The 11,927-nt window shown below is 39.0% G+C and overlaps 2 protein-coding genes across 2 annotated transcripts in view; one reads left to right on the top strand and one right to left on the bottom strand.

Annotated features, from left to right (window-relative positions):
- The window catches only part of epoa (erythropoietin a), a 28,862-nt gene extending 19,586 nt beyond the window's left edge, over positions 1 to 9,276 (top strand). Inside the window, exons 8-11 of the mRNA XM_036216663.1 lie at positions 3,764 to 3,894; positions 4,008 to 4,094; positions 4,336 to 4,500; positions 7,578 to 9,276. Of these exons, the coding sequence (XP_036072556.1) occupies positions 3,764 to 3,894; positions 4,008 to 4,094; positions 4,336 to 4,500; positions 7,578 to 7,730 (536 nt within the window). The 3' untranslated portion in view covers positions 7,731 to 9,276. The remainder of the gene's footprint in view (positions 1 to 3,763; positions 3,895 to 4,007; positions 4,095 to 4,335; positions 4,501 to 7,577) is intronic.
- On the bottom strand, positions 8,980 to 10,377 carry pop7 (POP7 homolog, ribonuclease P/MRP subunit). The gene is made up of 2 exons (XM_024288706.2): positions 10,211 to 10,377; positions 8,980 to 9,749 (listed from the first exon to the last, which is right to left on the bottom strand). The coding sequence occupies exon 2, from the start codon at positions 9,714 to 9,716 to the stop codon at positions 9,264 to 9,266; it is 453 nt and encodes a 150-aa protein (XP_024144474.1). The 5' UTR covers positions 9,717 to 9,749; positions 10,211 to 10,377; the 3' UTR covers positions 8,980 to 9,263.
- Positions 10,378 to 11,927: the final 1,550 nt, after the last annotated feature.

The raw sequence follows: 11,927 nt of genomic DNA, 5'->3' as shown, positions 1-11,927 counted from the left end.
GGTTATCAGAAGGCGAGGGCTTCAGGAAGTGATGTCACAGCTGTGTCATGTGATAGCTGTTCCTTTACAACTTCAACAATTGACGCTCAAATATCCCTACATACAACACCGGAATCACAGGATTTGAACCGACATCCTTATCAGCCCTCCCTCCTGTTAAACTGTTAATACTACACCAGTTTGCCTGTTTAAACTGCAGGGCTCTTGTTTGACATGGGATAGTTAAAATAGCTCATCCAAATTGTGCGAGGCATCTGTCACATACCTGGAGTGAAGTTTGCACTCATCCAAAGTGCAGTCACTTATAGAACACCGCCACTAATCTCAAATAGCCGCATTGTTTTAGCAACCAATATTGGCGGGCAAGAGCTGCGAGCTTGCAGTCTGGCCACAGTCCACGGATTCCAGCAGCGAGGTGCGAAAGTCGAGAAGGAGAGTGTGTGAATGCGCTTTCTAGATTGACGCATTGTCACGTAGGCAGTGGTGGAAAGGTCACAGATAACCCGCAACCCTGAAGTCGCACACAAATGTCAAAGCACGTGGAAAACGGGGCCACCGCGTTTGTCTGTGGCCACTCGGATCAGCCGACGGCTAGAATTCATCACTCAAGTCCAATGAAAGTGACAAAGCAAAGTTTCAGCACGAGTAAAATCTTAAAGGAGTGGTCCCGTCATTCACTGACGGTTCAGGAATCCAGCTCTGTTTGTTCAGATTATTTAGAAATCTAGGAACGTTATCTAACCTGGATCTGCCCTTTTTCAATCAAGCTCTTACGTCACAAACCCGGGCTGCAGTGAAAGAGTGCATTCAGCATGTGGTGCAGAGGAACAAAGCTGAACTTCAGTGGTTAGAAGTCTCCTTCTAGGCCTCTTGAAGAAAGGCAGCACTTGAAGAGTATATATTTCTCTGTGTAAAGCTGTTACTAATGCTGAACTGCCCTGTTTTAACCAAAGGTCAGACAAGGTCCTGCATGCATTGTCATTCTAGTTAACAGTTTCCATTCAGAGTCCCAGAAATCACATGGTGTCTTTATAAGAAACTGCTTCATCATGCTGACCTTACTGGACACCGGCTCAGGAGTCCCCTACTAGTGAAGACCAGCGGTGTTTGAAATTGAAAGTCTGACATTTGCAAATTTCTTGAACTTTTGCTTTTGAAGGTCCAATGATTAAAAAAGAAGTCAGAAGAGTTCAACAAAACTGTCACATGACAAGAATAGCACTGAGATTTGATCAATGAAGAAGAGAAAATAAATATGGTTTTGTCTTGGTAATTACATTTTATGGCTCCTCCTCTTGAGTCTTTGTACCTTCTATGCAAGGACACCACATTTCCAACTGGAAGATGATTTAGTTCTGCGGTGGTGGTAATTCTCAAACATGTGTGGGTCTTTGAGAAAGACCCTTCACACTACTGCCACAGTAATTGTGTTATTGCATTTCTAGAAAGGACAATCTGGTGTCCTTTTTTCATGTACAGTAGTACATGAAAAAATAATGACAAATCAGATTATAAAATGTTGATATTTCCCCCAAATAGGTCATGTTTTCCGTCAGTTATCCACGTTTATCCAGTGTTGGCTTGTGTAACGCAACACTTGAGATTTAACTGTGTGGCGTGTAGTTGCAGAAAATGCAGAGTCCTCCACCAGAAAAGAAGAGTAGTTTGAAAGATATCTATTTTGAGGAGAAGTTAGCAATGCTAATGCAACGACCCAGTGAACATTTCAATGTGGGCCCCATATGGTTTACCTTTGGGCTGAATTGGTGAGCCCCAGATGGGTTTGTCTGTGGGTTCCATGGTGACCCCACCTGTGTTTGCCCACACTGGGTTGAGTGGGATCTCAGTAGTCTGGCTCGCTGGGCAGCGGATCTCGCTAACTCGCTATGCAGCTTGTTAGCTTGCTACGCTGTCCACAGGGCGGCTGGTAAGGATAGGGACCCAGACCACTGAGTCCCCACCTACGCGAATGTAGGCAAACACAGATGGGGCCCACCAATTCATCCCAAAGGTAAATCATATGGGGCACACATTGAAATATTCGCTGGGGAACAGCAGCGTACATGGAGGAAAGACCAGCGAAAGGCAAAAAAAAGTTACAGAATGCTCTCTGGTATGTATAGTACGATCTCGGTCTGCTCTTCTATTTCTAAACTACCAAGTCTTCTTTTGAGCCCTGAAAGTATTCGACTCATTACTCATATAGGGATTTAACAGTTTCAAATTTCAGGGTATGGTTCTTTGTCAGACAGATGTCATGTCTAGGTCATCCTCTTCAAGAGGAGTAAATTCAGCACATATTGTATCTTTCTGTTGGTCTGCAACCCTTCTGGACATATCTCTATGATCTACAGAGGAGTGACTGCTGGGAAGAGTGTTTTTCAAGTTTCTGGATGGATGGAGTTGCAGAAATCCTAGAAAGCAGAAACTTTGTACCCGTCATTTCTCGAAAAATGGCAAACGTATAATTGCTTGTGTACAATTATTCCCTAAAATAGCTTAGCATGTCAGATAAAATAAATGAAAGAGGTAATTTTTTAATTGGTATTGTTCAGAGCTATTTCATTTATACTTTTGGCTGATCCAGATTTTTATATCGTGCCCTGTAGTCTGACAGTATTTCACTGTTTTTGCAAAAGAGAATGATTTTTTTTTGTTTTTGAAATAGTGTTGTGTATGAAAACAATATCAGTGGCTAAAAAACAGAGACATATGGAGGTACCTTTATGGGGTTGCAATAGGGTTAGTGGTTGCAGAAAGAAGACTCTGAATCCCAATTGAGATTTGTTTGAGAGGAGTTTGCATGCTCTCATCTTACATGAGTGGGTTTTCTCTGGGCTCAGAACACGCTTCATAAGTTAACTGGTATCTCTAGAAATTGTCCCCCAGGTGTGAATGGTTGTTTGTGTTGTCTTGTCATGGACTGGCAAACTGTCTGGTATGTACTCCGCCTTCACCCTTCAGTTGAATTGGACTGAACTTTATTCATATCACAAGGATAAATTCTTTTGTTGCTACCCTAACTGGGACTACTACTACTTAAATGGTAGCCAAAGATTCCAAAAGGAGTTGAAGTTGTTCAGACAATCATGGACTTAGTCGGAATTTTATTGACTGATGAATTGACAACAGTGTGAACAATCAAATGTATGATAACATACAGAAAAACCAAAAACTGGGTGCTACCAATATGGCTCACTTCAAGTTCTTTGCACAAGTTTTTATACGTGAATATTACCTTTAAGGCAATTTTTGACAAGAAACTGGTGGTGTGACTTCTAAATTTACCAAATTAAAACAAATTTAGGAGAAAGAAATGTTATTTCATACAAATAAAGACTAATACTTATCATCTTGACCGGATGTCAACATTTGGTTATTGTTTTTTTTACACAAAAAGACAACAGTGTAACTTTTCCTTTGGGGCATGGGGACTGATAACTCAAGAATAACCGTTGTTTCCTAAAATTGGTTAAACTAGATTACCCGAAAGGCTGCATCATGGACTAAACACGTGAGAAATTAGGCCAGGTCTACACCAGGAACAGTTGAAGAGAATTAAATCTGAAACTATTTGTGTGGATCCACTTAGTGGGGCCATCCCAAGTATTGAGTTAATGGACAAATGAAAATAAACAGAAATACACCAGTTACAAACAACATTACATTTAGTTTGATCTCATTTGTTGTTTGATTAGGTCAGCGTAGATTCGATGTCCTCTAGAGTTTGTGAAACTCCTGTTGTGTGTATCTTTGGTTGCAGGACTGTTTGCATTGCTGTTGATTGTGTTGGAGTGGACCTGCCCAGGGCTACTATCCCCAGTACGGCCAATCTGTGACCCTAGGGTCCTGAAACATTTCATCCAGGAAGCACAAGACGCAGAAGTCGCTATGGTGAGAGGAAAATATGTGAATGGGACCGATGAGTGGTGACTGTGCATGCTGGATGTTTGGATCCCTTTAATTACGATGCTTTAATTAGCGTGTCTTTGTTTGCACTTCCTTAGAGGTCATGCAGAGAAGGATGTGGCCTGTCACAAACTGTCTCTGTTCCCCAAACCACAGTCAACTACGATGACTGGGAGAAGAAAGATGTAAGTATCTATTGGACTAAATGCTGATTAAACCTTCTGATGGTGTAACCAATAAAAACTTGTTAAATTGTGATTTATTTAACATGTAAAATGATCTTTTTGTCCTTTTTTTGTAATATTTTCTTGAGCTGTGAGTCCTGATAATTTCCAGAGGAAAAGATGATTGCTTCCTGCATCCTTTGATCCTTATCTTTTCCGAAATAAGACCCCCACTCATTGCTCCTGTTTATCCTTTGGGAAGGGACTGGAGAAAGCTCAGGAAGTGCAGACCGGCTTGTGGCTGTTACAGCAGGCCCTCGACTTACTCGGACCATCGGTCACCAACACGGCGCTGAACAACCACATAGACAACACCGTCAGAAACCTGGTCAGCATCAACGCTGTGCTGCATAGCCTCAATTTTCAGGTGAGGGACAGATGGGACAGGTGACTCAACTGTTCATACCTAATGTCTTAGTGACAATGTCAACTTTAAGGAAGAGAGGAGTGGCATTTCCTTTGAGGCTCATATGGCCACCTCAAGGGACATCATTAAAATGTACCATTGTCGTGTGTGTGGTAAATGTTTTGTGAAGTATATGTAATGATAATGAAAGTTATACGCACTTATGATGGACAGGTGATGGTGTTGTACGGTGCACTTATGCCAGGTGTGAGTACTGACTCCGTACTGACGTTTACCTGTGTTTCCTGCACATATTCGCCCATTTTACGCCTGCAGACAGCTTGTATTCGCCCATGAGGGCAGTTGTGAAAGACCTAATACAGACAGGAACTTAATGGTTGGAGGTGTATATGCCTTCCGTTTCCTGTGAGTGATGGCTCGTCTTCATCACCAAGAAGTAGTTTTCTCTCAACATTGTCAGGTTGTCTCATTGAATCATCTCGAGTATTCATAACGTTGCAGACTTTGTAGTGTTCTTGTAAATACTGTTGTGTTTTCTCAAGCAGTTCCTGGGTTATTTTAGTCAGTAATTGATATCATGACGTTCTAGTAGCTCACAGAACAATAATAGTGCTCTCTGCAAGATAGCTAAGATGTCCTTCTACCAAGAACTCAAATTTGAACTTTTGTGTATATAGCATGTTTTTTTCTCATTTTAGTGAAAATGAACTTTGTTCTGTTGGAAATGGTCTTTTTTATAGCAAAGAGATGACCTTGTCTTTGTTTTATTGCACCTCGACACTTCTTACTGGCTATTCTGGATACCAGAGGTTCTTCTGAGGAAGAGGTTAAACGACCATAAATGTCAATGAGGGACTTTAATTTTTAACTTCTGACTGAAAAAATTATAAATAGGTATTTTAGGGCAAGATGGATTTCCCAAGAACACGGAGTGAAATTACAACACTTGTTAATTAGAAATGTATTTGAGAAGGTTGAAGGCGAGACAAAGCAAATTAAGGGCCTTATAAGTAAATACATGTTTTAGAAATCTACTGCAGTTTATTAGACCTCCAGCCTTTAAAATGCTTAAAATGCTTTCTTGTATCCATTTCTGTGCTGTGATATTGTGATTTATTGCGAATTGAATAACAAACACAATTTAAATGTATGTTATATGACTGTAGATGATTAGATGTGTAGATGTTTGACTTCTCAGACTGCCCCAGGGAAGCTGTGGCTACATGAGTAGATTACCATCACCAAGTATGATTAAGGAGTGAATGAATAATGGATACATATTGTAAACACTTTCAGTGTCTGAAAAAGGGCAGATAAATCTAATCCGTTATGATTATGTTTGAGATAATTGGTAGAACATAATGAAAAATTCTCATAACTGTGCATTATATAAAAGTCCAATCAAAACCTGTCATATGTTTTAAATCAAACTGAAGAGTTTTTATAAAGAACTGACTGGATAAATCTTTAGTTCCAAAATTAATTCTATATAACTTTATAAAAAAAGTTTCTGAGACCTTCAAAAACAGATATACCAGACCATGGATATATATCTGTGTGTATATATACACACACAAATATATATATATATATATATATATATACACACACACACACATTGGTACCCCGCATATTTGCGTTTCTTTTACTGCGGTTTCACATATTGTCAGATTTTTATATATATATATATATATATATATATATATATATATATATATATATATATACTGTATATTCACATATATATGCATACATAAATATATATATATACACACACATATATATGCATACATATACATACATATATATATATATATATATATATGTAAATATATATTCACACACACACACACATTGGTGCCCCGCATATTTGCGTTTCTTTTTCCGCGGTTTTACATATTGGCAGATTTTTTTTTCAGGCACATTTGTCGGTTCCTCACAAAAGCTCTGACAACTTAAGACGCTTCTATGAAATATTTGCGTCAGAAGGAGCTGCTGTAGTGTTGAGATCTACTTCCACACAGCGGAGTCGGATCGCCCCTCGGCATTCAGAGCAGGTGTTTATTATTTGATGAAGGAGGAAGTACTTGCAGTCCTGGTTTTATATAGTTTATAAACATATATATATATACAGTATATATACATATATATATACAGTATATATATATATGTTTATAAACTATATAACTATATACATGTATATATATATATAACTATATACATGTATATATATATATATATATATATATATATATATATATATATATATATATATATATATATATATATATATATATATATATGTATGTATCTATCTATGTATGTATGTGTGTCAACTGTGTCAGAATCCATTTGAACTACGTTAATTAGGAAATGGTCGAAATGTCACTGTAGTTTAAAAAGCATGCTTCCTTATCCTGTCGCTGGCAATAGCACTTTTAACATTTTGTAAATTAGGTGTAGCGAAGTGTAGAAAATGTCTATAATTTTAAACAACAAATTCAAATTACTTTATTTATCCGTCAGGAACTTCATTTGCAGACCAAATGTCAGCACAATTACAGGCTCAGACATACAGAACTTTGTTAAAACACACTCATCAACATAAATACATAAAATAGAAGTAAATTAATCAATCAAATCAAATAAAGACTGAATGATGATTTACCAAAAAATATTAGAATGATTCAAATCAAATAAAGTAATGCTAACTTAACCCTTTAAGGTTCTTTGATTTTTTTTTAACTCTTTGACCCTTTGCTCAAAATAATTAGCCTGTTTTAAGCCAAGACTATCACCACTGATATCAAAATAACCTGCGTTCTTTGAACTACTGTAAGTCTTCGAGCGTTTATAGAATTAACGTAATTCCAACGGATTTCAAAAGCTGAAAAAAGTCGCTTTGTGTTGACATGGAACATTTCACTACTACACCAAATATTTTTTTGGTATCTAATAAGAAAAGGTCAGAGAAAGACTTTTATGGGAAATGCTGCAGAAACCTATGGTAGTGTGTTTGCAACAACACAACCTTTGAGATCACTCAGTCAGCACCATTCTTTTGCGTTCCCTTCCAGGAATACACACCTCCGACAAATGTGACGAGTCTGGACGGCACATGGAGGGTGTCCTCAGCAACGGAACTACTTCAAGTGCACGTGAACTTCCTGCGAGGAAAAGTGGGGCTTCTTCTCTCGGGCGCCCCGGCGTGTCAGCACAATGTCAGCTGATAACCCCCCGTCACAGCACCCAGCTACAGCAGTTTGTGTTTCCAGAAGCACGTGGAGGAATGTGACATGCTGGTCGCTGTGCGGGAAAGACCGCAGACTGCAGTCCTGATGCAGAGGACGGTCCAGCAGGGCTTTTGGACAAACGGGACCTTGGAATGTAGATGCGACTCGTGTTTGAAGCACGCCCTGACCAAAAAACCATGCGGGAATCGCCGCGCCAAAAGCTGTTCTATGGGCACTCCCTTGCACTTTGCGTATGGATGTACTTTTTTGTGTTTGTAATGAGGCTGGTAATTGCAGTGAGTTTGACCCCTGCTCTTTCCTCTGTGGAGGTGGACAGTGGAACACTCAGAAGATATTGATCGCACCTGGAAATTGGTGACGTTGGTCCAAAAAAAAAGGAAAAAAAAAAAAAAGTTTTTTATCCCCACGTGCCTTTTTCCAGTCCAATGTAATCTCACAGAAATGATCAGGAAATATTTTTTAAGTCGTGTAAAAAGTATTTATACAGTTTTTATATGTTTAAGATCTTTTTCACATTCTGCTGAACATTTGCACACAAAGATGTTCTCATCAGTCGCTGCTTTTTTTTTTTTTTTTAGGAAGATCTTGTGCGTCAGAACTGCTGAGTCACACCTCATGTGACTCAGCAGTTCAGTCGGAGCGTGAGAGTCCCCGCGGAGGCTTAACACGACAACTGTGAAACCGTTATCTGTTTTTTAAATTTCTGCCAGACCAACGTCGGCGAATTGCACAGTGAAACATCCTGTGCAGTTTAATCGCAGCTTTCCAGAATCAGACGCCGCCGTCTAGTGACGGCGGGCAATCAGCTGATCCTGGGAACTTAAGCTTAGATGTTGAAAAAGGGACACTCAGAGATGGAACTCTAGTTGAAGGGTCTTCCTTGTTTCTTCCTTGTTTTTATACTTTGCTGCGTAAGTCGGAGATGTTTTTTGAGGATGTTTTCCCCCTTTTCTTTCCTGTTTTTTTTTTGTAACGTCATTGTAAAACTCTATTTAAGTTCAAAAACAAAAACTTGTTTTTCTTCTGTCATTTTTTAAGACTCAAGGCTGATTTTTCCTGGTCTGACATGAGTATAGTTATCTGAATGTTTTAACGCAGATGTTGTATTTAAAGAAAAAAAAAACATACATTTGAAGATAAAACAATGTTTTAAACTGAGATGTGATTGGAAAGCCTGTGTAGCTAAATACTGACATCTAATGGACATCCATAGGTATGACAGTCGTTTGAAAAGTTATTTCTCCTTTTATTTTTTCTGAGTTTGTATCGTACATGCAGGCTTAAAGGCTTTTTTAAATAAATAAATGTGGCACATGTTCACATATACACATATACATCGCAAAAGTTTCACTTGATGAACTTTATGATATCAAAACAAAACAACAATAGGAAGTTGGAGCTCTTTCTTTGAACTTCAAAATAAAGGTCCATAAGTGACTTTTTATTGTATTATCAGCACAAACAGACGCCGGGGGCTGTAACGTCTGCTGGGACGGGGCGGGTTTCTATTCACTGAGTTTCAGGGTAGAAAACTTTAATGTGAATGGCGGAGTTGTTGCGTGTGCGGGTCATGGGCTCCCCGCTCTCGTCTGGATCTTCAGGCTCCAGGTCGTCCACGAGCTCCACGGTGGAGGTATTGGCCGCCAGCTGCAGCGCTCCCTGACTGCCGGCCTGCAGCTGCAGCGCGATGTTGATGGCTCGATTGATGGCGAGGCCCAGACCGTGGACGCAGATCTCCCTGTGGCCCCCTCCGTCCAGGAGCTTCTGGCAGCGCGCCAGCTGGGCTCGGAAATCCGTCTTCATGTTGACGTAGACGTCATTCCGCCTCTTGGGAAGCTTCCGCGGGAGCCGCTTCCTCAGGGTGTACTCCACCGGGTCCATCTCTGCGGCTGGGGAGACAGACTCAGAGTGTGGCGGCGCCATTGGAGCTGACGACATGCCGGTGTGACGGACTTCGCTCATGTTGTTTGTGAGTGTAGGAGGAATAAATAACACCTAAAGGAAGGAAGAAAGACCAAAATAAAGTCATTAATTACATAAAAACCTTTACAGATCAAATATTTTGACCAGCTAACATGTTGGAATGACAAACTACTTTTAACAAATTAATAGTTAATCAGAAACACAAATAAAAAACGTACATTTGTTGGCTCTATCAACAAATTTTTCAAAATAAAAGATAATATAGAGTAAATACACATTCTATTGCTGTACAGGACATATATTATGCAGCACATTGATGTTTATGTTTGACAAAACCCTAAAATGTTCAAATATTTAATTGAAGTAAAAATGAAGTATTCATGCTTTAAACAGTTTATTTAACTCAAAGAGCAAAGCTATGTTCATGAAAAGGTAGCCGGCTAGCGCCTCGAAGCTAACCTCCGCGCGGAAGAAATCGTTCCCGCTTTTATTCTTGTTCGTGTATCAAACCGTCACGTGGTGAGGAAACATACCGTGAGAGGACAGACTTTAGTCGGGCCGTTTCTTGAGCTCTTGTGTTTTGTTTTAAGGGCGCTTCATGCTTCTTTTCGGGGTGGCTGCTTCAAGCTAACGGATAGCTTTTCTTCTGGTGGAGCTGGAGGTGCGGTTGGACAACAATGAGTTGGCGCCACAGCGCCGCCCGCTGGCGCGGAGTCGCAATGGCACCCAGACCAGCGGGAAGAGCAAAGCTCAAATTTTTATTCAATTTTTTACTTTATTTATCCAGCTAAATTTGGAAAACTAAGGAGTACAAGGCCTGGGACAGTGTGTGGTATATATATATATATATATATATATATATATATATATATATATATATATTATAATCTGTATAAGTTGTATTTGTCTATGTTTTTCCAGAGAGTAGTTTATATCACCTGGAAAAAATAACAATTTACCTCAAGTAAAGTAAGTAGATTTTCACAAAAGCTTTTAAATACTATCAGTAAATATCACATCTCTATGCTACTATTTATACATGCTATATGGTACAATCCTTATGTAGTTGGTGTGATTGGATTAGTTAATTTAACAAATTTATTTTATCTAATCTACATGTCATCTATCCTATCCATCTGTTTTATCTATTTAATATATCCTATTCATCTATCTGATCTATTCTGACTATTCTATCTGTCTAATCTCTTATCTGTCAGTTATATCTTTCACAATCCACCTGTCTGTCTTATCCACTTTATTCTTCTGTCTTAATCTATCTTAATTTTTCCATCCATCCTTTTCAGAATTTTGACAATTTAAGAAGTATTCTGTATGGATCTAAAAACAAAATCCTCAAAGATTTTCTTTTTCATTCTGCGTATGCTTTTATTTATTTATTTGTTTTATTAAACCCCAGCTGCTCTGGAAACTATTTTCTGGTAATGTGGATGTCGGCCAGTAAAATACACATTTTAATCTCCAGTCAGTTCGATTGAAAATCAAAGTTGCAAGTTATGAAAACAAACTACTTTGAGATACTTTACACAGAAAATAGAAGCTTGGGAAGTCATCAAAGTACGACTATATTTATTAGGGCCACCAAAAATATATATGTATTTCAAAATTTAAAGTTGTAAATTTGATCATGACTGTTGAAGTCATAAATATTCTCATATTCTAACAGTTACGACTATTTTCTCATACATTTACGCGATTTAGAGTTGTAATTAAAACAAAAAAATGTTGCTTGTAAACTGGCTCTAATAATCTGTCGTATAAAAGTGACAGAAAAGTTTAGTTAAGATTTAATCTCAAGTTAATTTCCTTCTATTTTTCTCTTTTCGCACGATTCCACTTCCAAAATCATTCAGGTTTTCCTGCTATCTAAGGAAAATCAAGAGTTTGTTTTCTGATCCAACAAGGTCAGGCCTGGAGATCCTTGCAGCAAACAGAAAAGTCCGCATGTCGACGGGAATCCAGAAATGGAAAACGCTGTGGAGAGACAGATAAGGGAGTCGAACCGCAGAAAACTCTGAGCAGATCAGGAGCGGAGACTTGACTGACAAACGAAGCCGGAGATCTGACGAGAACACTGGGGAGGAACCCAGAGAGGAATCTGACAAGAAGTGAAACTGAGAGGGAAATCTCCTCAAAATGAAATGTCAAGGGCATCAGCGGCGGCGTGTTGAGCAAATCTGCACTCGAGGGAGGTCAGGGGAGAGAATTCAGGATTCCATTCAAACACGGCAG

The sequence above is a fragment of the Oryzias melastigma genome, linkage group LG18, assembly GCF_002922805.2.
Source record: "Oryzias melastigma strain HK-1 linkage group LG18, ASM292280v2, whole genome shotgun sequence".
NCBI classification, from domain to species: domain Eukaryota; kingdom Metazoa; phylum Chordata; class Actinopteri; order Beloniformes; family Adrianichthyidae; genus Oryzias; species Oryzias melastigma.
This window is presented reverse-complemented; position numbering and strand designations above follow the sequence as displayed.